The 27,358-nt window shown below is 48.7% G+C and overlaps 1 protein-coding gene across 1 annotated transcript; it reads left to right on the forward strand.

The window, feature by feature from the left end:
* Nucleotides 1-19,558: 19,558 nt before the first annotated feature.
* Nucleotides 19,559-19,705, forward strand: LOC125514095. The gene has a single exon (XM_048679351.1). It carries the CDS (start codon nt 19,559-19,561, stop codon nt 19,703-19,705), a length of 147 nt encoding a protein of 48 aa, XP_048535308.1.
* The last annotated feature ends 7,653 nt before the right edge of the window (nt 19,706-27,358 follow it).

Below are 27,358 nucleotides of genomic sequence, written 5' to 3' on the forward strand. Positions count from 1 at the left end.
GTTTGGGGATTCATGTGTACCTAACACTGTCAAATTAGATATGGCAGGGATTTAACTTCCGAGGATGAGAGGCTCATGCTTTTATTGAGTTGGGACCTAGAGCTAAATATGGCATCTAGTAGGCAGAGAGCAAAGGAAGATTTTGCAAGCACACACCTGAGACTCAAGCATGTTCATTTTCTTTCTCCGTCGGTCCACCCCAAATAATTTGTTCTTGGAATCCTGCTTGAAAACATGAGCTATACTTATTACTTATGCCTCTCAAGGTGAATAGAAGACAACACAGGAACACAAATTCAACTTAAGATGGAACGATACAACTCTTGTCTAACACACATGTCAAATAACTGAGCACTAAGTTATCGTTTAACATGAAAAAAAGTGAAAAGATATGTCACAAACATAACTCACATATGACTAAGCATGGTGAATTATATTTCTTCAGAAAGAGGTCACACCTCCGCACAATAATGGGCCTCTATTTTTTGTTCGGCATAGCAAAATGTTACAAACATGCAATCAGTTATCACATTCACTTCTAACTGCAATATGTTAAAACAATCAAGAGAGAGAGAGAACCACCACACTTAGTTGGTAATAAAAATATCATTACATCCCAGTCAGGAAAAATTGGTACGTTTGTTGAGTTCTAGCACATAAAGCCAATGATGAACATATAATCCAATTTTGTTTCATCTTTGAATGAACAATGAAGGGGAACCTATAAGAAATATATTTTTCTTGTGAGCTAGCATACTGTATTAGCTGGTGGGAATATCGTATGCTTCAGGAAAATGATCTATAGTTCTATACTGAGATGACTTGGAGATGATGCATGTGCGAGCATGTTGTATCCTTTCATCTATTTTAAATGTTAAAACATAGGGTCTAAACTAAAGTATATTAATTTGAAAGGGCTGTGGATATTTGATAGGATAATTTATAATGAAAAATCATGGCTAAAAAAATACAACTCGCAATACACAACAAGAACTACATTTAAAATATAGGAGTATTAAATATATTAGGCAGTCAAAAACCATACTTGTGATGGATGTGTTTGGACTAAGCACAATGTAGTGTCAGAGCTGTATATGAGTAGAATCCTCATCCTTCTTATATACATGGCCCCTATAAATCTGTAATCAACCGAGACCCCGTGAGTTGAATCAATAAAGAAATAAGAGGCTTGAACGGTTAGAAGGGATAGAGGGGTTTGGTGGAATATGATGTATTGCTTGAGCCTCGTGGGCATATATATAGGACTACAATGATCTACTTGGAGTAAAAGACAAGCCAAAACAAATCCTAGTCTATCTCGTCTTTCCTAATAATCAATATACTCAACATCCCCCCGCAGTCATAACGGTAGCGACACAGACGGTGAGACTGCAGAAGAATCTGAAGGCAAGCCGACGGACACACCCCCCACAGTCGTAACGGTCGATGCATCACGGAGTCATGGCTGGAGTGGAAATCGACGAGGTTGCTCAAGCAAGACGGTAGCCCTTTGTGTCGTTGTCGAGGTAGCCGAGAGCGTGGGTGGTGGAGCCATGGTCGAGGTAGCCATGTGAAGAATGATGTGGTCGATGTCGAGTCGGGGTGGTCGGTGTCAAGGAAGTCGTCGTGGACCAGGAAGAAGAGCCGCGGTGGGGGCCTGAGGAGGAGGCAGCGGCGGCTAGGTCAGAAGCGAGGCGAGATGCTCGAAGTAGGCGAGGAAGAACCCGGCAGCGTGACGAAGACCGGCACGGACAGTGGTGTTCCTGCGCCTATGGAGGCGGGGTGCTGCATACCACGTAGAAGTCGACGTGCGGGGACGGCGGAGTGGACCGCGCGCCGCGATGTTACAGCCTGAAGGGGCGACGCAGCGCACCGGTCGGGGCGACGACTGGGAAGACCTCGGGGCGGTTGCAGGGACCGCGTTCCACACTCGCTACGGCCCGACGGGGTGACGCAGCCGCAGCGTGAGGGTCGGTGCAGCCTCAGGGATGGCCTGGAGCGGACGGCCTCGAGGCGGCGGTTGACCGCGGGCCGCGGCACTACGGCCCGAAGGGTGATGCAGCGGTAGCACATAAATCGATGCATCCATGTGGAGAACCACGGGGTGGCGGCAGGGACCACGCGCCATGCTCGCTACGACCTGATGGGGCGACGCAGCGGCAACGCGAGGGTCGGTGCAGCCACAGAGAGAGTCTGGAACGGACGGTCTCGGGGCGGCGATGGACCGCGGGCTGCTCCACTACGGCCCGAAAGGGCGACGCAGCTACAGCGCGCGGATCGGTGCAACCATGGATAGAACCATGGGCAGCCACGCTACGGTCTGAAGAGATGACACAGCTACAACCCTATGCTCGATTAGTGAAGGGACTCGTCGGACTTCATGACTATCTTCAAGATCAGCAGTGCAGGAAAGCTAAGCTGATGCGTAAGCACACAGAAGCCTCCAGCCGCACCACGTACGGGCTGCCAGCTGCCGCACGCAGCACGCATAAGCACAAACGTGCATGGGATACGTGAAGGAAATATGCCCTAGAGGCAATAATAAAGTTGTTATTTATATTTCCTTATATCATGATAAATGTTTATTATTCATGCTAGAATTGTATTAACCAGAAACTTAGTACATATGTGAATACATAGACAAACAAAGTGTCACTAGTATGCCTCTACTTGACTAGCTCATTGAATCAAACATGGTTAAGTTTCCTAGCCATGGACATGAGTTGTCATTTGATTAACAATATCACATCATTAGGGAATGATGTGATTGACTTGACCCATCCGTTCGCTTAGCACAATGATCGTTTAGTTTGTTGCTATTGCTTTCTTCATGACTTATACATGTTCCTATGACTATGAGATTATGCAACTCCCGAATACCGGAGGAACACTTGTGTGCTACCAAACGTCACAACGTAACTGAGTGATTATAAAGGTGCTCTACAGGTGTCTCTGATGGTACTTGTTGAGTTGGCATAGATCAAGATTAGGATTTGTCACTCCGATTGTCGAGAGGTATCTCTAGTCCCTCTCGGTAATGCACATCACTATAAGCCTTGCAAGCAATGTAACTAATGAGTTAGTTGCGGGATGATGCATTACGGAACGAGTAAAGAGACTTGCCGGTAACGAGATTGAACTAGGTATTGAGATACCGACGATCGAATCTCGGGCAAGTAACATACCGATGACAAAGGGAACAACGTATGTTGTTATGCGGTTTGACCGATAAAGATCTTCGAAGAATATGTAGGAACCAATATAAGCATCCAGGTTCCGCTATTGGTTATTGACCGGAGATGAGTCTCGGTCATGTCTACATAGTTCTCGAACCCGTAGGGTCTGCACGCTAAACATTTGGTGACGATCGACATTATGAGTTTATGTGTTTTGATGTACCGAAGGTAGTTCGGAGTCCCGGATGAGATCGCGGGGACATAACGAGGAGTCTCGAAATGGTCGAGACATAAAGAACGATATATTGGATAACTATATTCAGACATCGGAAAGATTCCGAGTGATTCGGGTATTTTTCGGAGTACCAAAGTGTTACGGGAATTCGTCGGGGAGTATATGGGCCTTATTTGGCTTTAGGGGAAAGAGAGAGAGTAGGTTGCGCGCCCCCCAAGGCCTAGTCCGAATTTGACTAGGGGGAGGGGCGGCGCCCCCTCCTTCCTTCTCTTCTCTTTTCCCTTTCCTTGTCTCCTATTCCTACTACATGGAAGGGGGGAATCCTACTCCCGGTGGGAGTAGGACTCCCCAGGGCGCGCCATAGGAGGGTCGGTGAGGGAGTCCTGGATTAGGGGGTGTCCAGATGGCCGGACTATACCTTCGGCCGGACTCCTGGACTATGAAGATACAAGATTGAAGACTTCGTCCCGTGTCCGGAAGGGACTTTCCTTGGCGTGGAAGGCAAGCTTGGCGATACGGATATGTAGATCTCCTACCATTGTAACCGACTCTGTGTAACCCTAGCCCTCTCCGGTGTCTATATAAACCGGAGAGTTTTAGTCCGTAGGACGAAAAAACAATCATACCATAGGCTAGCTTCTAGGGTTTAGCCTCTCTGATCTTGTGGTAGATCTACTCTTGTACTACCCATATCATCAATATTAATCAAGCACGACGTAGGGTTTTACCTCCATCAAGAGGGCCCGAACCTGGGTAAAACATCATGTCCCCTGCCTCCTATTACCATCCAGCCTAGACGCACAGTTTGGGACCCCCTACCCGAGATCCGCCGGTTTTGACACCGACATTGGTTCTTTCATTGAGAGTTCCTCTTTGTCGTCACTTTTAGGCCCGATGGCTCCTCCGATCATCAACAGCGATGCGATCTAGGGTGAGACTTTTCTCCCCGGACAGATCTTCGTATTCAGCGGCGTTGCACTGCGGGCCAATTCGCTTGGTCATCTGGAGTAGATCAAAAGCTACACCCCTGGCCATCAGGTCAGATTTGGAAGTTTGAACTACACGGCCGACATCCACGGGGACTTGATCTTCGACAGATTCGAGCCACAGCCGAGCGCGCCACACTGTCATGATGGGCCTGATTTAGCTCTGCCGCCGAACAATGCCCTGGAGGCCGCACCTGTGTCCGCTCCGACCCCTAGCTCGGAGCCGATCACACCAATCAAGGATGGGTGGTTAGACACCGCCTCGAGGGCTGCAATCTCTATGGCGATCAAGCCGAACACCAGCCCTATTCTTCGCGAAGCCCGTGACTCCAAGGAGCCGGACTCCTCTCCAGACTCTGAGCCCTCCGTGCCCCGACCGATCGATTGGGTGCCGATCATGGAGTTCACCGCCGCGGACATCTTTTAGCACTCGCCCTTCGGCGATATTCTGAATTCACTAAAGTCTCTCTCTTTATCAGGAGAGCCCTGGCCAGACTATGGTCAACAAGGTTGGGATGCGGATGATGAAGAAATTCAAAGCCCACCCACCACCCACTTCGTAGCCACTGTCGATAATTTAAACGACGTGCTCGACTTCGACTCCGAAGATATCGACGGTATGAACGACGATGTAGGAGATGAACACGAACCAACGCCTATAAGGCATTGGACAGCCACCTCATCTCATGATGTATACATGGTGGACACTCCCAAAGGAAGCGACGACGAGGAACACAGGGATGCAACGAGGGATCGTTCACTCAAAAAGCAATCAAAGCACGAAGTAAGCGCCGCTCCAAGCCCCGCCTCGATAGAGACAGCAGCCATACAGACCTAGCCATAGAGCAGGACGAGCCGGCAAACGACGAACATGCCTTCGAGCAAACGTCCGAACAGGGAAACTTGGATAAACAAACCGAACACCCCATCCCCGGTGAAAACAACAGTCTGGACGACCTTACGCCGGATAAACTCATGGAGCAGAAGAACCTCCACAAAAGGCTTGTCGCCACTGCGCATAGCCTGAAAAAGCAGAAGCAGGAGCTCAAAACTGTGGAAGATGCACTCAGAATCAGATGGAGCAAAGTACGCAACACCGCAGACAAATATGCCGGCAGTCGCCGCACAAAAATCTATCCAAAGTGAAAGCTACTGCCTGAATTTGATGAAGAGGCCTTATAGCCCCCGCAGTAAAAAAATAGGAAAGCCATCCGGTCGGATGGACGACCGCATGGCCAGCATGGAGCGGCAAGCGGCACCGCACACAAGCTGGCACGCGATCCACCAAAGGATCCGCATCAAAAAGACGGCCCAGCCAGATCTATATACGGGCCAAGAAAGCAAGCTCTAGTAAGCAATGCAACACAACAAATATCCGGACATCACGGCACACCCAAATACAGGGGTGCCGCACACCCCCTATGTTTTACCGATGAGGTGCTGGACCATGAATTTCCAGCGGGATTCAAGCCCGTAAACATAGAGGCGTATGACGGAACAACAGACCCTGGGGTCTGGATCGAGGATTATATCCTCCACATACACATGGCCAGAGGAGATGACCTCCACGCCATAAAATACTTACCCCTCAAGCTTAAAGGGCCAGCCCGGCATTGGCTCAAAAGCCTTCCCGAAAACACCATTGGAAGTTGGGAAGAGCTTGAGGATGCTTTCCGGGCAAATTTTCAAGGGACCTATGTCCGCCCTCCGGATGCAGACGATCTCAGTCACATAACTCAACAGCCCGGAGAGTCAGCCCGGAAATTCTGGAATAGATTTCTTACTAAAAAGAATCAGATAGTCGACTATCCGGACGTTGAAGCCCTAGCAGCTTTTAAGCACAACGTTCAAGACGAATGGCTCGCCAGACACCTCGGCCAAGAAAAGCCGAGAACAATGGCCGCATTAACAAGTCTCATGACCCTCTTTTGCACAGGAGAGGACAGCTGGTTGGCAAGATGTAGCACCAGCGACCCAAGTACATCCGAAGTTAGGGATGGAAATGGAAAACCCCGACGCAGCAAGGACCAGCGCCGGAATAAGGGAAACAGCCCAAAGAGCACGGCGGTCAACGCCGGATTCAAAAGCTCGCGGCAGAATCAGAGAAAGCCATCCCTCAAGGATAATAGGGACGAGCTATCCAACTTAAACAAAATCTTGGACAAGATATGTCAAATACACAGTACTCCCGGGAAGCCTGTGAACCATACCCATAGAGATTGTTGGGTTTTCAAGAAAGCCGGCAAACTCAACGCCGAACACAAGGGGCTCGACACACCAAGTGAGGACGACGATGAACCCCACAAGCAGAGCACCATAAAACAAAAGGATTTCCCACAAGAAGTCAAAACTGTACACTTACTTCACGTGACGAACAGAACAGTGCCACCAGAGATACGCGCCATACGGCCCATCCCAAAGGAGTCTCGCCAATGGTTGTTAAAACCGATCACCTTCGACCATCAGGATTACTCTAGAAGTATCCGGAATGCAGGCTGGACTGCCTTGGTATTAGATCCAATAATCAGCGGACTCCATTTTACAAATGTCCTCATGGACGGCGGCAGTGGTCTAAACCTGTTATACCAGGACACAATCCACAAATGGGGATAGACCCAACCAAAATTTGCCATAGCAAAACCTCCTTTCAAGGGGTAACGCCAGGCCCGGATGCCCGTTGCATGGGTTCTCTCCGGCTAGAAGTTATGCTCGGCTCCCCCGATAACTTCCGTTGTGAACAGCTAACTTTCCACATCGCCCCATTCTCAAGTAGCTATCAAGCACTGCTGGGACGCGAAGCTTTCGCCCGCTTTAATGCAATACTGCACTATGCATCTCTTACGCTTAAGATGCTCGGTCCACACGGCATCATCTCATTAAAGGGAAAACATTGAGAGTTCCTCCCGCGCGGAAAATAGTGCGGCTGCCTTGACAGCCCCACAATAAAGCGGCTTCACCAGCCAAAGCATCTAAACAGGTCGTCAAGACCACAGACAAGGCTAGACGAGTCCGGCATAAACATACAATTGATAAAGGCTTAATAACCATATACCCCAGCACTAGGGGCTCCGCGCATATAAAACAAGAGACAATAAAGCTCAATTTTACCCATTTCGATTTATACTTTGTTTATTTAGTATAAATCATGTTCGGCATGATCTTTCTTTAACTAAGTTCCTCTCTTTTATTGATGAACAACGTGCTACGCCCGTCCAGGATATGGCACAACGGAGACACAGGCGCAGACCTGCAGCAGGGACCCGTTCCAAGGATTCTTTTCCGATTAAGACCCTGCGTAAACCTTTTTTACTGTCTCTTGTTGATACAATCCCCTGGTTTCTTGGTATAACCAAGGAGGAGGCTGGCGTTTTGGCATGTGGCCACATCAGAGTTTTGCGCGTACCTGGACACTAGGGGCTTATTACTAAGGGCGTTATCCCGCCCGCCCTCATAAAGACCGAATACCTTAGGGAGTGTTCGGTGTCGCGAGTTTGGCCTTATATGCATCAGCTCCGAATCATGTCTTTGGTCAAATGTTGGGTTTTCCTGGCTCCTGTGTTTTTCTACCTTACGTTCCGCTCTATCGGCTAAGGCGGCACCAGGAGAACTACTGCGATTGTGCCCCGGTTCGGCCAGGCGAGCACCTCAGTAGAGAAAGCCGAAAATTGACTGTCATGATATAGCGTGAGACTGGTCAACCACTCGATGACTTACCGGAATCTTTAGGATTCCTCCGCATTAACGAAGGGCCATTTCTCGGCCAGGCACATACGCGCTCCGAGTTCGGGCGAGCGCAGGCGCCACCAGGGGCTATATAAGTAGCCTCAATGTCAGACTCCTATGGCTAAGTGAAAGTGATAAAGCATCATAGTCCGATTGCCTAGTTCGCTGCGCTATCACCTCCTTTGTAGGACCAAGACGTTGGATCAAATGTGAAAATGCGCCTTCTGCGAACACCCCCGCATTATGTGTGGGGGGGCTGAAGCCGACGACTGCCATCTTTCAGATTATATACACGTATATGTTAAACGGCCGCACAGGAGGTATTCCAATACTTGCAGGAACAAGTATAAAAAGCTTCTACAATTTATCAAAAGATTGTTTTACAATAATACATGCTATTCGAATATAGTATTCTTCGAGCACTGCGTCTTTATTAAACGAGCGCCTTGCAGAACTTCCTGAAAATAGCGCTCGGCAGGTACTCGGCTTCCATCCGAGTCTGGGGATGCAACAGCTGTGGCTTCCATTTCTGCCCAGTATGTCTTGACACGGGCAAGAGCCATCCGCGCACCCTCTATGCACGCTGACCTCTTCATCGCATTGATATGCGGCGCCGCACCACGGAACTGCTGCACCAAGTTGAAATAACTCTTTGGCTCTGGCCTCTCTGGCCATAGATGATTCATGACATACTTCATGGCGAGTCCGGACAACCTATTTAGCTCGGCCCATTCGGCCAAACGATCGGCTAATGACAGTGGACGCTTTGGACTGTGGAACTGCGACCAGAAGAGCTTTTCCACTTTGCGATCTTCTTGATCTTGGAAGTGTTCGGCCGCATCTGCGGCACTCGCTGCTAAATCCAGATAGGTGTCCGCCGTTCTCCACATCTGGTCTAACGGAGCATGTTTAGGATCACAGAACTTCCTCCGCAGCATAAAGGGCTTTCCAGCCGCGATCTCTCCGGCCTGACGCAGCTCCTCCTTCATAGCTCTCATCGCAGAGCGAGCATCCTTGGCATCGGCAACAGCCTTCTTCAGGTCCGTCCGTTCTGCCCGATCTTCTTTTTCAAGAAGCTTGCAACTGTCAGCAGCATTCTTCAGCCTCACGGCCATCTCGGCCATTTCCTTCTTGCTTCGGCAGTGAGCAGCCTGTTTGGCTTTCAGCTCTTCAATTGCCTTTCCGACAGCCGCATCACTTTTCCTGGCTTGCTCCTTGGCTCGGGCAAGTTCCGCCTGAAGATTCTCCATGGCAGCAACACCATCTGCATCAAGCGCACACATTGTAAGATACTGGCATAAAGCTCCTCTTACCAGGCGCCGCCAACGAAATTACATACCTTGTGCCCCGTCAAGCCGCTTATGGACAAGCGCGATGTCGGAATCTGCCACGTCAAGTTGCCGCTTTAGCTCGGCAAATCCATCAGTCCGGCTGGCCACTGGACACTTCGCCACCTACATATAAAGGCGTCATATTAGACCTAGGATTATGATCCTCTGTGCGCCGTCACTTTTGACAACACACAGAGTCTCAGGGGCTACTATCTACACAGGGCGCATCTTATTTATGCGCAACTGTCCAAAAATGGTACATTATTTTGCGTACCTCAAAACCTATCAGTAAACTCCTGACGGCCTCATGCAATCCGCTCTCCGCGGATGAAATCCTCTCAATCACCGTACCCATCAATGCACGGTGCTCCTCTGAGATGGATGCTCGCCCTAGCAGATCCTTCAGCTCCTCCAACCGCGCACCAGGCGGCGTTGGACTCGTCCGATGTCCCTTTTCGAAGGCCAGACGCGGAGGGCTTTGGGGGGCCTTATGACTACCTTCCGGCCCCGCCGGATTTGGAGAAACCCTCTGCGACGATACCTCAGGGTCGCCCGCCTCGCAAGGCGGTACGGCAGGGGGAGGCATTCCGCTCTCCATCATCTCCGGAAGAAGATCCTCCGAAGATGAGCTCTGCTGAGAAGGGCTAAGGTCCGAGTTACAAGGTAAATTTTTGATTACTTTTCTCAGATATAAAGCAGGGATTTCTCTCGTTTCTTAAAAAGAAAACTCCTCTCTACTTACGGCTCGGTGGAGGGCTAATCCCCTTGAGGGCATAATTCGGCCGAAGTATCCCTCAGCACAGGACCCTCTGGCGAAGATTTATTCCCCCGCTTTAAGGCCATGGTCTCCGGGTCTTCAGAGGCGGTCCTCTTCTGTAACGCCCCGAGACCGATGTGCCAGGTGTCGTTCAGTTATTTGTTGTCGTTGCCGTGTCATTCGCTTGCGTGTTGCATCTTATCATGTCATCATGTGCATTGCATCATCATGTTTTTAAAACTTGCATTCGTCCGGGTTCTCCGAGTTCTCTCCGTTATCCTTTTTGAGCCCAGACACACTTGCACGCGCCCGTGGCATGTCCGAAATATTATTTTATAAGTGGCTGGAAAATGTTCTCGGAATGGGATGAGATTTGACGTGTGGTCTTATTATAGTGTAGACAGACCGCCTGTCAAGTTTCATCACAATCGGAGTTCGTTTGACACCCCAACGGATAAATATAGCGGCAATAGTAGCCGATCAAAACGTCGGACGTTTTCGGTCTCCGGAAACAGTCGCCGGGCCTCTCCTCTTCTCTCTTCGCAGCCCTCTGCCATCTACACAGCCCACTACTCACTGCCAGGCCTTACCTAACCTCTCTTGTCAGCCCGCGACCCTCCTCGCGTGCGCCCGAAAGCTGTCCCGGACCTGACTCGGACAGTCGTTACCGCTGTGTCCGGATCATCCCCAAACGTCTACAAAACGTCACCATTTTCTTATTTGGACTTCCTACCTATTTTATTCGTGATCGTCCGATTGCGATCGGAGGGTCCTAGTAGCCCCTAACCAAAAATCCAGCGCTCTATATATAGACCAATCCCCTAGGCAGCAACCCTAAATTCTAGCCCTCTTGTCCCATCGCGCCGCCACCTACCTTTCTTCCTCGGGTTCTTCCCTGATCCAGATCCACCTCGTTTCCTGCAGCCTCCTCCCTCCTCGGATCAGCCGCCGCCACCCATCAAATCCGTGCATCCGCAGCGCCACCCACCTCCCTCGTTTTCTTCACTGGACCAATCCCGCAGCCTCCTCCCGATTCACCAGTCAGCCACCACCATAATCTCAAATCCATCGATCCACCCAACCACGCATCTTGCTCCTCCTGTGCACCCCGCCTTCACCCGCTGAGCCCCGTCCCCGGCCACCGGTGCCCTCGCCGGAGACCACCTGCATCGCCAGCCGCTGCCCCTGCTTCCTCTCGTTGGGGACAGACGAGCGCCACGACTGCTTCAGCCGCTGCTCTGCTTCCGTTGACCGCAGCCGCCCATGGCCCAGCGCAGCGCCAAGCCCAGCTCCAGCGCGCCCTTCGCGGCCTCCCTCTGCTTCCAACTGGGCCATGGCCCATGGTGAGACCCCCAGCGCCCATGTGCTGTTTCGGACTGCAGCTCTATTTCGGCCCGATGCATGTTTTTTTTCCTCTGTTGCGAATTTAGTAATTATCCAGAGATTGCTAGTTTTACAGATTAGACCCTCATGTTCATGCATTTAATAACTCATGAACCGTGCATCAGATTAAAATGATTTATATATGAAACTTTCTCAGAATTTTGTGTAGATTAATAATATCCAACTTTCAGCTATGTTTAAAATAATTAAAATGTTGTTTGCATTAATTTGCTCCTATGCCATGCTAAAATGATTTAATTCATAACTAATTAACCGTAACTCCGAATTTAATAAACTTTATATGTAAATGGGGTAGAATTTTGCCTAGTTTAACATGTTGGCCTTATTTTTCATGTTTAACAACTCTAAAATTGTGTTTAGGGCAGAACAGTACCAAATCTATAACATGCTCATGGGGAGTTTCCGGAATTGTTGTTCGTTGTTTCCGGCCTCATTTAAATTTGCCTAGATAGGTAGTTTTCATTTGTTTCACCCCTTGCCATGTTAATAAACATTTAATATTGTTGGGTACATAAACGAGATCGAACTAAATAATTGATGTGGTGTTTTGTCAATATGCATCCCGATGCATATTGAGCTCCACTTAATTTGTAGGATTGCTTGTGCACTTTGCCATGACATGTATCATTAAACCGGACATGCATCATCCTTGTTTGTGCATCATGCCATGTCTATGTGGTGGTTGTTTACCATGATTGTTTGCTTCTTTCCGGTGTTGCTTCTTCGGGTTGGTTCCGGTAACGTCGTGTTGTGAGGATCCGTTCTTCTACGTCCGTTTATCTTCTTCATGGACTCGTTCTTCTTCCTTGCGGGTTTCAGGCAAGATGATCATACCCTTGAAATCACTACTATCTTTGCTATGCTAGTTTGCTCGCTCTTGCTATGCCAATGCTACGATGCCTACCATTTGCTTGTCAGCCTCCCAAGTTGCCATGCCAAACCTCTAACCCACCATGTCCTAGCAAACCATTGATTGGCTATGTTACCGCTTTGCTCAGCCCCTCTTATAGCGTTGCTAGTTGCAGGTGAAGATTGGAGGCCGTTCCTTGTTGGAACATTTACTTACTTGTTGGGATATCACTATATATCTTATTTAATTAATGCATCTATATACTTGGTAAAGGGTGGAAGGCTCGGCCTTATGCCTGGTGTTTTGTTCCACTCTTGCCGCCCTAGTTTCCGTCATATCGGTGTTATGTTCCTGGATTTTGCGTCCCTTACGCGGTTGGGATATAATGGGAACCCCTTGACAGTTCGCCTTAAGTAAAGCTTTTCCAGCAATGCCCAACATTGCTTTTACCATTTGCCACCCAGCCTTTTTTTCCTTGGGAGTCGCGCATCCCGAGGGTCATCTTATTTTAACCCCCCCCCCCGGGCCAGTGCTTGTCTAAGTGTTGGTCCGAACTGAGTAGACTGCGGGGCCACCTCGGGGAAACTTGAGGGCTGGTTTTACTCCTAGGATGTCTCATCCGGTGTTGCCCTCAGAACGAGATATGTGCAGCTCCCATCAGGATGTCGGCACATCGGGCGGTGTTGCTGGTTTAGTTTTACCCTGTCGAAATGTCTTGTTGTACCGGGATACCGAGTCTGATCGGAACGTCTCGGGTGGAGGTCTATTCCTTCGTTGACCGTGAGAGCTTGTGATGGGCTAAGTTGGGACACCCTGCAGGGATTTGAACTTTCGAAAGCCGTGCCCGCAGTTATGGGCAGATGGGAATTTGTTAATGTCCGGTTGTAGAAAACCTGAACTTGACCTTAATTAAAATGAGTCAACCGCGTGTGTAACCGTGATGGTCCCTTTCCGGCGGAGTCCGGGAAGTGAACACGGTTGTTGGAGTTATGCTTGACGTAGGTAGTCCAGGATCACTTCTTGATCATAGTTTCTCGACCGCGCTTTGCCTTCTCTTCTCGCTCTCTTTTGCGAATATGTTAGCCACCATATATGATAGTCGCTTGCTGCAGCTCCACCTCATACCTTTACCTTACCCATGAGCTTAAATAGTCTTGATCGCGAGGGTGCGAGATTGCTGAGTCCTTGTGGCTCACAGATACTTCCAAAACTAGCTTGCAGGTGCCGATGAGTCCGTGCAGATGACGCAACCAAGCTCAGGAGGAGCTCGTTGAAGATCTTGTCCTTTATGTTGTTTCGTTCTAGTTGATCGGTAGTGGGGCCCAGTTGGGGTCGATCGGGGACCTTTGTCGCATTTGGGGTTCTTCTTTCATTTTGGCTCCGTAGTCGGGCCTTGATTGTATCTGATTCATGTAATGTTTTATTCATGTAATTGGGTGAAGTGGCGATTGTAAGCCAACTATGTATCTCTTTCCCTTATTATATTACATGGGTTGTGTGAAGATTACCTCACTTGCGACATATGCCTTCAATGCGATTATGCCTCTAAGTCGTGGCTCGACACGTGGGAGATATAGTCGCATCGAGGGTGTTACATCTTCTTCCCCTGAGGAGAGGAATTTTCGATTCCTCCCTTCTGCACAACCTCCTTTGAGAGGGCTGTAGCTTCCTTGTCCCCTCCCTCGCTTCCCTTGGAAGGCACAACCTCTAACATCCTGACTAGCATGGGACCCAGCGTGGTCTCGGGGAGGGGGCCGGACACCTGATTAGCTTTGCTTTCGCTACCCACTCCTGTTTAAAGGACATCTCTTTTAGGGGCAATTTTATGATAAATATACGGATAGCGAGTCCAGGCACAAGGCTACTTACTTGAGTATCCGGACGATTGCAGCTCAGACCTGCGTCCTCCGTAGAATCCGGACACACTACTTGTGGTCCGAAGAACAATTTGTACATCTCCATGGGCGTCATGCCAAGAAAATGTTGGAGAACTCGTGGTCCCTCCGGGTTGAACTCCCACAGGCGGAGGGGGCGACGTTTGCAGGGCAGAACTCGGCGAATTAACATAACCTGCGTCACCACGACCAGACTGATGTCTCTTTCTAGGAGATCTCGGATGTGGCCCTGCAACAGGGGCACGTCCTTTGCCGGCCCCCAGTCCAGCCCCGTATTGACCTACCCATGACGCCAGTCGTGGTGGGGGACCCGCGCGAAAGGCAGGTGGCGCCACCCACTTAGGGGCCCTGGGAGCGGTAACATAAAACCACTCTCATTGCCATAAGATGGACTCCTCCTGAAAAGAGCCCTTGGGCCACGGAGTACCAGCATTCTTGCTTATAAAAGCACATCCGCACTCCGCGTGCGGTCCCTCGATCATCTTCGGCTCTACTTTGAAGGTCTTGAGCCATAGTCTGAAGTGAGGAGTGAGGAAATATGGATGAGGAAATATGGAGGATGGACTCCGGGGCTAAGTCGTGAAATTCCAGCCCATAATAATACATGAGCCCCCTCACGAAGGGATCCGTCGGGAAGCCTAGCCCCCGAAGGAAGTGAGACATGAACACCACACTCTCACCGGGCTTGGGAGTGGGAATGACCTGCCCTTGAGCAGGTAGCCTATGCGAGATTTCGCCGGTCAAGAACCTGGCCTCTCTCAACTTCAGCATGTCCTCCTCCGTGACGGAGGAGGGCATCCATCGGCCTCGAAGGTCGGAACCGGACATTATCGAAGGTCCGAAGCGCCTGAAATCTGGAACCTTGGGTGTTGGAACTCGAGGCGAAGGGTGAACTCGTTTGAGATTGAAAGAAAGGAGTAAGGCCTTGGTCTCTTTATAAGAGGTTGAATACCAAGGGCCTTCCCCGTGACCGTTTGGGACTCGCCTTTGATCGAGAAAATATACCAACGGCTACGATTGGGTTACCCATGCCCGTATTGATGAGAATCTCGGAATAAGGGGACACGATCTCTGCTTTAACAAGACGTGCCAAGGAAACCGCCTCGCTAAACGCACTGAGGTGGGATAATAAAACGATTCGAAGAAAGACTTGGCCGTGGTGTGATGTCACGCTACGGAATATGTCAGTAGATTAGATTTGTGTAAATATTATTCTCTCTATGGCAATATGTGGAAACTTATTTTGCAGAGCCGGACACTACCTTTTTTCTCAAAATCTTCTATGAAGTACTTGGAGGAGGAACCCGCCTTGCAATGCCGAAGACAATTTGCGCGTCGGACTCGTCGTCATTGAAGCCTGGTTCAGGGGCTACTGAGGGAGTCCTGGATTAGGGGGTGTCCGGATGGCCGGACTATACCTTCGGCCGGACTCCTGGACTACGAAGATACAAGATTGAAGACTTCGTCCCGTGTCCGGAAGGGACTTTCCTTGGCGTGGAAGGCAAGCTTGGCGATACGGATATGTAGATCTCCTACCATTGTAACCGACTCTGTGTAACCCTAGCCCTCTCCGGTGTCTATATAAACCGGAGAGTTTTAGTCCGTAGGACGAAAAACAATTATACCATAGGCTAGCTTCTAGGGTTTAGCCTCTCTGATCTCGTGGTAGATCTACTCTTGTACTACCCATATCATCAATATTAATCAAGCAGGACGTAGGGTTTTACCTCCGTCAAGAGGGCCCGAACCTGGGTAAAACATCGTGTCCCCTGCCTCCTGTTACCATCTGGCCTAGACGCACAGTTCGGGACCCCCTACCTGAGATCCGCCAGTTTTGACACTGACAGTCGGCCCTCCCCCCTCCTCCACTCCTTTATATACGTGGCCAGGGGGCACACCATAGACACACAAGTTGATCATTGATCCCTTAGCCATGTGCGGTGCCCCCCTCCACCATAATCCACCTCGATCATATCGTAGCGGTGCTTAGGCGAAGACCTGCGTTTGTAGCAACATCATCACCGTCATCATGCCTTCGTGCTGACGGAACTCTCCCGTGAAGCTCTACGGGATCGGAGTTCATGGGACATCATCGAGCGGAACGTGTGCTGAACTCGGAGGTGCCGTGCGTTCGGTACTTGGATCGGTCGGATCGTGAAGACGTTCGACTACATCAACCGCGTTCTCATAACGCTTCCGCTTACGGTCTATGAGGGTACGTGGACGATACTCTTCCCTCTCGTTGCTATGCATGACCATGATCTTGCGTGTGCATAGGATTTTTTTTTTGAAATTACTACATTCCCCAACAGTGGCATCCGAGCCAGGTTTATGCGTAGATGTCATATGCATGAGTAGAACACAAAGGAGTTCTGGGAATGGGTATATACATATTGCTTGTCATCACTAGTTGATTCTTGATTCAGCGGCATTGTTGGATGAAGTGGCCCAGACCGACATTACACGTACGCTTACGCGAGACTGGTTCTGCTGACATGCTTCACACATAGGTGGCTGGTGGGTGTCTGTTTCTCCAGCTTTAGTTGAATCAGATTCAATGAACAGGGTTCTTTCTGAAGATCAAAAAGCAATCACTATACCGTGTTGTGGTTTTTGATGCGTAGGTAAGAACGGTTCTTGCTTAGCCCGTAGCAGCAACGTAAAACTTGCAACAAAAAAGTAGAGGACGTCTAACTTGTTTTTGCGGGGCATGTTGTGATGTGATATGGTCAAGACATGATGAGATATAAGTTGTTGTATGAGATGATCATGTTTTTTTGAAGTTATCGGCAACTGGCAGAAGCCTTATGGTTGTCTCTTTATTGCATAGGATGCAAGCGCCAAATAATTGCTTCACTTTATCGCTATGCGATAGCAATAGTTGCAAGAGCAATAGTTGGTGAGACGACCATGTGATGACACGTTGATAGAGATCAAGATGATGGAGATCATGGTGTCATGCCGGTGACGATAGAGATCATGACGGTGTTTTGGAGATGGAGATCAAAGGCACAAGATGATGATGGCCATATCATGTCACATATTTTGATTGCATGTGATGTTTATCCTTTATGCATCTTATTTTGCTTAGTTTGACGGTAGCATTATAAGATGATCTCTCACAAAATTTCAAGGTACAAGTGTTCTCCCTGAGTATCCACCGTTGCCAAAGTTCGTCGTGCCGAGACACCACATGATGATCGGGTGTGATAAGCTCTACGTTCACATACAACAGGTTCAAGCCAATTTTGCACATGCAGAAATACTCGGGTTAAACTTGACGAGCCTAGCATATGCAGATATGGCCTCGGAACACTGAGACCGAAAGGTCGAGCGTGAATCATATAGTAGATATGATCAACATACTGATGTTCACCATTGAAAACTACTCCATCTCACATGATGATCGGACATGGTTTAGTTTATATGGATCACGTGATCATTTAGATGACTAGAGGGATGTCTATCTAAGTGGGAGTTCTTAAGTAATATGATTAAATTGAACTTTAATTTATCATGAACTTAGTCCTGATAGTATTTGCATATCTATGTTGTAGATCAATAGCTTGCGATGTAGCTCCCCATTTATTTTTGATATGTTCCTAGAGAAAAACTAAGTTGAAAGATGTTAGTAGCAATGATGTAGATTGGATCCGTGATCTGAGGATTATCCTCATTGCTGCAGAGAAAAATTATGTCCTTGATGCACCACTAGGTGACAGACCTATTGCAGGAGTATATGCACATGTTATGAATGTTTGACAAAGCTCGGTATGATGACTACTTAATAGTTATTGCACCATGCTTTACGGCTTAGAACCGGGACTTCAAAAACGCTTTGAACGCCATGGAACATATAAGATGTTCTAAGCGTTGAAATTGGTATTTCATACGCATGCCCGTGTCGAGAGGTATGAGACCTCTGACAGTACTTTGCCTACAAGATGGAGGAGAATAGCTCAGCTAGTGAGCATGTGCTCAGAATGTTTGAGTACTACAATCATTTTAATCAATTGGAAGTTAATCTTCCAGATAAGATAGTGATTGACAGAATTATCTAGTCACTATCACCAAGTTACTAGAACTTCGTGATGAACTATAATATGCAAGGGATAACGAAAACAATTCCCAAGCTCTTCGTGATGCTGAAATCGACGAAGGTAGAAATCAAGAAAAGTAGCAAGTGTTGATGGTTGACAAGACCACTAGTTTCAAGTAAAAGGGCAAGGGAAAGAAAGGGAACTTCACACTACTAGGGAAAACCTTATGCACAGAAGTTTATCAGTAGCGCGGTTTAAAACTGGGGGCTACTGCTAATTAGTAGTAGCAAGGGGTATAAAAACCACGCTACTACTAAGTTGATAGTAGTAGCGAGGGGTATAAACCCACGCTGCTACTAAGTGGTCTCCAACAATGCCCCTGGATAGGCCATAGTAGTAGCAAGGGGTATAAAACTGGCGCTACTACCAAGCGTGTCCACCCCGGCCCGATCCACACTCCCACCCCACCACTCTCTCCCTCTCATCCCTAAAAAATACTCTCTCACAAACTCACATGTTCCTCGGTCCACCCCACCCCGGCTCCTCTCCCCATGATCTCCTCGCCGCCTCCACCACCCACGCCGGCCGGTTCCGGCGAGCATCGGTCACGCGGAATACTCCCCCAAGCTCCGCCCCTCCCTCCCCTTCGTCCAGATCCAACATGACTGCAGTTCTTACATGGCCACCCTCTTCTCCACCACGCTCTCGCACCACTTCATCCCGCTCCTCCGCCGTCAGGCCCGCCGCCGCCTCCTCCTTTGCCTGCGGCCCGCTGCGCGCCGTGTCGGCGCTGCTGGCGCCGCGGAGGCGGCTCCTGCTACTCGTGGTTGTGGGGGACGCCGAGGGGTAGCAGAGCGAGGGCGAGGCCGAGTACTGCGAGGACCTCAAGGTCTTCGTCGGATACTAGTAGTCGATATGTCCAAGGGATGTGGCTCCGTTCAAGATTCCGGCGTGAGTTGCGTGCTGGTTGGGGGTCCATCGCCAAGGTGAAGGGGAGATTTACTTGCTCATCCGCTCTTTGATTCGTTTCCCGATCTTCATTTCGTCTCTTCAAAACTGCAGGCTAGGTGTTTGTGGAATTGCCTGCCTCCTTTGCAACTGCAACGACAACGTCAGCAAAGTAAGGAACGCTAAGGCTAGGCAGAGCAAGGAAGGGGAAGGATGACCATGCCTTGGGGGCTAGCGGCCTACATGGTGGACATGGTGTGGGCGGTGCTCGCCGGGTGGGTGTCGGCATGCCTGCTGATCGCCAACGAGATCGCACGCAGCATGCGGGCCAGGGAGATTGGCCCCTTCGTCGTGGGGTGAATCTCACTTCGGGAATCCTCCCTTATGAATCCTTCATGCAGGTGCTCTACTCTGAACCTTCTGCTCTAGTTTTATCTACATCAGTTATCATGTATTAGGGAGAACTGATACATTTTTCCAAGTCATTTCTGTCATGATTAGGATATCGACTTCGGAGTTGGGACGTATTGTTTCTGTGTAGTGTCAGGTTGTCCAAGCGATTAAATTGAAAACAAAATCCTTTGATAAGATTAGCATATACGGTGTGCTTCATGCATCCAAGAGACCAAGACGTCTTCTCTTCTCTATGGAGAGAAGCTGATTTGCATTGATGGCTAATGATGATTATTTGTGTTCCATAGTTTAAAAGGCAACCATTTTTCACTCAATAACCAAGTATTCTGCCAGGGTTAAATTTAATTAAGAATGCTATTCTGCACTTTTGCTTATTGTACGCTCCTCCCTTTACCCATTTTATTTTCTTAGGAAATGTACTCTGATTCAGCCAGGACATCACACGACCGTGCTTTGTTTCTTCTCAGGTCCAGCCTAATTCGAGCTTCCTGGACAGCCACAAGGCATGCCTTGGCCGCCATTGAGTATAATGCCGCTGGTGGCCAGTGGCGACAGAGTGTTGTCTCAGCGGACAAGGGAGTATGAAGCGAGACATCATCATCATCAAGAGAGCATGGGATTTTTTCCTTCAAGCAACTATCTGATTATCCTTACCTTCATCTGAACCACACATGCATTTTCAAATCTCTGGAGAGTCAACGTCGACCCCGGCGCTGGTGCAGGAGGTGTCCATGGGCAACGTCCTCAGCGCAAAGCTCGGCTAGGCCCCGGCCAGGCATGCCTCTCTCTGCATCGCCTGCCCAACAACGTAACCTGCACCACTATCAACAAAGTATGCTCGTCGGGGACGAAGGGTATCCATATTTCATCTCTTCACCTGCAATGTCTCCGTAGTTACTTGTCGTCGCTGCTAAAAAACTTATGTTGTTGCCAGTTGGCCTGCTCCTTGCTATCTGAAGTATATATTTTTTGTCTATCGCTCAATCACTATCTGAAGAATTTTATGAAGGTAATTTTAGTGTGTGTTTAGCTTTCATTTTTTGCTTCTACTTCACAGAGTGGAAGATCGTAAGAAAACATTGGATGATCTTTAACAATTATTCTTAGAAGTAAACCTGAGCAGTATTTGATGATATATTGTGAGTCACTGAAATGTATAGTGTTTTTTCTTCAGGATATGGATGACTATCTGAAGGGATGCAGGTTTCTTCCTAAACTTAAGAATGAGATACCTGGTGAAACAAATGCTCCCTGGTCCCTACAGGGAAAGGTTGAGCAGCCTAGAGAATTTAGTACTGATCATGGTAAGGCCGACAAAGCCTGAAATCTCATTTTGATCCACGTTCAAAGATTACATGCTAGCATATATACTTGAAGTTGGCATGGAATATCAAAATTAAAAATAGACTTCGCCTATTCCCTGCTTTGAAGAGCAGTGGGAATCAATTTTCTAATGTCCTTTGTTGGCGATTTCCCTATCCATGAAATGATAAATTTTGAACAGATGTTAACTGTCAAATATTTCAAGCATATATAGCTCAAATACACTAGAATTTCTTGAATGCACCAAAACAAGAAGATAGCATGAACACGTACAGCTAGGGTATGCATTTAGTAGGTGTTTCTCCGTTTTGAAGATTCATAATAGACTAAAAGAGACAGATAATTGAAGAAAATACCCTACTGGATCTGCATGAGGGCGCGAACTAAAAAAAATTCACTTTCTCGACTGGGTGCAGGGTGATCGACGAGGACTACTGCGGCCGGATGGGAGTCATGCTCTTCAACTACTCGAAGGCAGACTTCACCATGAAGCCCCACAACCGCGTCATACAGATTATCGTCCAGGTGATTGCGACACATGAGGTCCCCGGGGTGGAGGACCTCGATGCCACTGTCCGGAGGTCACCGAGGTAGACGACGATGCCACCGTCCGGAGTTCCTCAAGGTGGAGGACCTCGATGCTTTGTACATACATCTAGAGAAGTGGTCTGTTTAGGTTGGTGGTGAAACGCTAGGGAAGGTACGAACTTTTGATGATGGTTGTGTGCATCCTTGTGATCTCTTCGAGTTGAGATGTTCAATGTTGCATCCATGAACACTGCAAGTGTTAAGATGGTTCTGTGAAATTTATTTTGCACTGGACGTGTCTCTGGTCTCCATTCATGAATACTGTAATTTGTTACTAGTAGCATTGGGAAAAAAGTGCCCTACTAGTATTTAGGATACTAGTAGCGCTGGTATTATAGGCACGCTACTACTACTACTTCACTAGTAGTAGCGCGAGTCTGTAATAGCAGTAACGTGGGTGGCACACACTAGCGCGGGTTTCACCCACGCTACTACTAACTACTAGCTGTAGCGCGGGTACCCGCGCTGCTAGTAGCCTTTTTCCTAGTAGTGTCAAGAAGAATGGCAAGCAAGTTCCCACTCCCATGAAGAAGCCTAAAGCTAGACCCAAGCCTAAAACTCAGTGCTTCTACTGCAAAGGAAATGGTCACTGGAAATGGAACTGCCTTAGATACTTGGCGGATAAGAAGGATGGCAAAGTGAACAAAGGTACATTTGATATACATGTTATTGATGTGTACTTTACTAGTGTTCATAGCAACCCCTCGGTATTTTGATACTGGTTTAGGCACTAAAGAGTAGTAACTCGAAACGGGAGTTGCAGCATGAACATAGACTAGTTAAGGGTGAAGTGACAATGTGTGTTGGAAGTGGTTCCAAGATTGATATGATCATCATCGCACACTCCCTATACTTTCAGGATTAGTGTTAAACCTAAATAAATGTTATTTGGTGTTTGCATTGAGCATGAATATGATTTGATCATGTTTATTGCAATAGGTTATTCATTTAAGTCAAAGAATAATTGTTATTCTATTTACATGAATAAAACCTTCTATGGTCACACTCAATATAAATGGTTTATTGAATATCGATCGTAGTGATACACATATTCATAATATTGAAGCCAAAAGATGCAAAGTTAATAATGATAGTGCAACTTATTTGTGACTACCGTTTAGGTCATATTGGTGTAAAGCGCATGAAGAAAATCCATGCTGATGGGCTTTTGGAATCACTTGATTATGAATCAGTTGATGCTTGCGAACAATGCCTCATAGGCAAGATGACTAAGACTCCGTTCTCCGGAATAATGGAGTGAGCAACTGACTTATTGGAAATAATACATACTAATGTATGCGGTCTAATGAGTGTTGAGACTCGTGGTGAGTATCGTTATTTTCTGACCTTCACAGATGATTTGAGCAGATATGGGTATATCTACTTGATGAAACATAAGTTTGAAACATTTGAAAAGTTCAAAGAATTTTAGAGTGAAGTGGAAAATCGTCATAACAAGAAAATAAAGTTTCTACGATCTGATCGTGGAGGAGAATATTTGAGTTACGAGTTTGGTCTTCATTTGAAACAATGTGGAATAGTTTCGCAACTCATGCAACCTGGAACACCATAGCGTAATGGTGTGTCTGAACGTCGTAATCGCATTTTACTAGATATGGTGCGATCTATGATGTCTCTTACTGATTTACCGCTATCGTTTTGGAGTTATGCATTAGAGACAGCTGCATTCACGTTAAATAGGGCACCATCTAAAATCGTTGAGATGACACCATATGAACTATGGTTTGGCAAGAAACCAAAGCTGTCATTTCTTAAAGTTTGGGGTTACGATGCTTATGTGAAAAAGTTTCAACCTGATAAGCTCGAACCCAAATCGGAGTAGTGCGTCTTCATAGGATACCCAAAAGAAACTGTTGGGTACACCTTCTATCACAGATCCGAAGGCAAGATATTTTGTTGCTAAAAGTGGATCCTTTCTAGAGAAGAAGTTTCTCTCGAAAGAAGTGAGTGGGAGGAATGTAGAACTTGATAAGGTAATTGTACCTTCTCCCGAATTGGAAAGTAGTTCATCACAGAAATCAATTCTAGTGATCTCTACACCAATTAGTGAGGAAGCTAATGATGATGATCATGAAACTTGAGATCAAGTTACTACCGAACCTCGTAGGACAACCAGAGTATGGTCCGTACCAGAGTGGCACGGTAATCCTTTCTGGAAGTCATGTTACTTGACCATGACGAACCTACGAACTATGAGGAAGCGATGATGAGCCCAGATTCCGCAAAATGGCTTGAGGCCATGAAATCTTAGATGGGATCCATGTATGAGAACAAAGTGTGGACTTTGATTGACTTGCCCAATGATCGGTGAGTCATTAAGAATAAATGGATCTTCAAGAGGAAGATGGACGCTGATACTAGTGTTACTGTCTACAAAGCTCGACTTGTTGCAAAAGGTTTTCGACAAGTTCAAGGGGTTGACTACGATGAGACTTTCTCACCCGTAGCGATGCTTAAGTCTGTTCGAATCATGTTAGCAGTTGCCGCATTTTATGAAATCCGGCAAATGGATGTCAAAACTGCATTCCTTAATGGATTTCTTAAAGAGGAGTTGTATATGATGCAACCAGAAGATTTTGTCGATCCTAAAGGTGCTAACAAAGTGAGCAAGCTCCAGCGATCCATCTATGGACTGGTGCAAGCATCTCGAAGTTGGAATGTATGCTTTGATAAAGTGATCAAAACATATGGTGTTATGCAGACTTGCGGTGAAGCCTGTATTTACAAGAAATTGAGTGGGAGCACTACAGCATTTCTGATAAGTATATGTGAATGACATATTGTTGATCAGAAATAATGTAGAATTTTCTGGAAAGCATAAAGGAGTGTTTGAAAAGAATTTTTCAAAGAAAGACCTCGATGAAGCTGCTTACACATTGAGCATCAAGATCTATAGAGATAGATCAAGACGCTTGTCGGTGTCAAAACCGGCGGATCTCGGGTAGGGGGTCCCGAACTGTGCGTCTAGGCAGATGGTAACAGGAGACGGGGGACACAATGTTTTTACCCAGGTTCGGGCCCTCTCGATGGAGGTAAAACCCTACTCCTGCTTGATTGATCTTGATGATATGAGTATTACAAGAGTTGATCTACCATGAGATCAAAGAGGCTAAACCCTAGAAGCTAGCCTATGTATGATTGTTGTTGTTGGTCCTATGGACTAAACCCTCCGGTTTATATAGACACCAGAGGGGGCTAGGGTTACACAGAGTCGGTTACAAGGAAGGAGATCTACATATCCATACTGCCAAGCTTGCCTTCCACGCCAAGGAGAGTCCCATCCGGACACGGGACGAAGTCTTCAATCTTGTATCTTCATAGTCCAACAGTCCGGCCAAAGGATATAATCTGGCTGTCCGGATACCCCCTAATCCAGGACTCCCTCAGTAGCCCCTGAACCAGGCTTCAATGACGATGAGTCCGGCACGCAGATTGTCTTCGGCATTGCAAGGCGGGTTCCTCCTCCGAATACTTCATAGAAGATTTTGAACACGAGGATCGTGTCCGGCTCTGCAAAACAAGTTCCACATACAACCGTAGAGAGAATAATATTTTCACAAATCTAATCTGCCGACGCATTCCGCAGTGTGACATCACACCACAGCCAGGTCACCATTCGAATCGTTTTTCACAACCAACCTCAGCGTGTTTCGCGAGGCGGTTTCCTTGGCACGTCTTGTCGAAGCAGAGATCGCGTCCCCATATTACGGGATTCCCATCAATATGGACGTGGGTAACCCAACCGCGCCATCAATTACGGCGATTGGGGGATAAGCGAGTTTTACTAGGCTGGTGGGGGCGCATAGTTTAGTCCGCCCCTATAAAGGGATAAGGGTTCACCTTTTTCTACCCACGCCTTCTTCCTCCTTGCTCATCCATTCTCGTGCACTCGAGCTCCAGCGCCCAAGTCCACATCCTTCTCCTCAACCCTCTCCAAACATGTCTGGAGCGGGAGGCAAGTGAATGGTCTCCTTCGTAACAGAGGGAGACATCAAAAAGTTGCGCGGGGCCGGATACTTAACCGCGGATATTGCGCACCGGCTGCCAGCCACGGGTCGATGGTTGTTGGAGTAATGGGCCACGGGTAGGCTAAACCGAGGCCCATAGACTTTCAAGACATCGGGGCCTGCTGCGCCCCTCAAGACAATGGACGGAGAGCCAACTTCAGGAGGGCGGCTGGAGAAACAGCCGGCCGCCAATAAGCATCCGAGTCACGTGGATGAGATCGAGACCGGCTGACTCCGGCTGGCGGCTTCCGGAGTCGCCGACCGCGGGAACTCGGCCCACGGCGCCAGCGAAGCCCATGCCCTCATCAGGGGGGATGGGACAGGGAGTGGCGACAGTGAAGCCCACTCCCTCCCCTTTTCCGGGGGATGGCCAGAGCAAAGTGCGCTGTACCAGCGGAGATCTCCGTTTGGCACAGCACTGTGCCATGCCATCCCTGACGCCAGCAACAGTGGCGGAGTCCTGTACCGACGACGTTCTGACAGTACGATCAACGGAAGACGGGCCCTACCAGTCAGTGAGAGTCCAGAAGACGGCATGAGTGCCACAAGACGGACCTGCAGGGAGCCAGCCCCCAGGAGTCGGCCTGCCCCTCCTATGGGTTCCTCGCGCCATTAACGAGACGAGATGGGGAATGACTACAGTGATCGCCCACCAGACGGCGGGACTGTAGCCACGACCCCATGACCAAGCCTGCGTCATTAGAAGCACGGCTACAGTAATCAGCAGCCGGCAATACCCGCGAGCAGCGGGTGCGGCCTGTCGGCTCCTTACCGGACCAGCCGGTGGGTACCACCAGTCGGCGGGCCCCAGCAGTCGGGGGAAGGGACGGCAGGCGTAGAGACTGACGACTGGGCCCTATGCCCAGTCGGTTTACCCTTGTACCCATGGGGGGTAGGCCTATATAAACCCCCCAGGGTACCCATGCAAAGGGTTCGGATTCACCAGAGGCGGAGGGGCAGCACGCGAATAAGGCTCCTTGCCGAACTGCCACTCTTCGTTGAGGTTGCAGCTCGCAAGATAGTTCACCATGTAGGCTACCTCCTCGTGAGGCATCTCCTTGGTGCACATTCGGTTCGGGTCTTGGTGCCCGCTCATCTGGCAGATCATGTGGGGGCGACTTTGGAGGGGCAGCACTCAGCGCGCCACGAAGGCGGCCAGCAAGTCCGGCCCAGTCAGGCCCTCCGACTGCGCCAGTACTCGAAGCCGCGCAACGGCGCCGGCCCCCGCAGGCGTCAACATTCGGGCCCGGTGCGACCAGTTGGGCTACCTCCCAGCCGGCGGGCCGGCTACGTAGGCCGGCAGGTTGATCCAGTCGCCCTCCGCGGAGACGTTCTTCACATAGAAGTACGACCGCTGCCACATCTTCACCTACTTGATCAGCCTGATGGAGGGAAATGGGTTGTCGGCCCCCGACCTCCGCACGGCGATGAACACGCCGCACTGAGCCGGCACGTCCACGGCTTGGGTGCCGAGTTTGGAGAAGAAGAACTCCCCCCAGAGCTCCATGGTGGGGAGGACTTCGATGAAGCCCTCACACAGGGTGACGAAGGCGGATAGTAGCACCACCGTGTTGGGGGTGAGGTGGTGCGGCTGGAGTCCGTAGAACTCAAGGAAGGAGCGGAAGAAGTTGCTTGCCGGCAGGCCCAGGCCGCGCAGGCA

The sequence above is a fragment of the Triticum urartu genome, chromosome 6 (assembly GCF_003073215.2).
Source record: "Triticum urartu cultivar G1812 chromosome 6, Tu2.1, whole genome shotgun sequence".
NCBI classification, from domain to species: domain Eukaryota; kingdom Viridiplantae; phylum Streptophyta; class Magnoliopsida; order Poales; family Poaceae; genus Triticum; species Triticum urartu.

Excerpts from the sequence above, each read along its gene's own strand:
- LOC125514095 (XM_048679351.1), top strand. The coding sequence starts at position 19,559 with ATGACCATGCCTTGGGGGCTAGCGGCCTACATGGTGGACATGGTGTGG.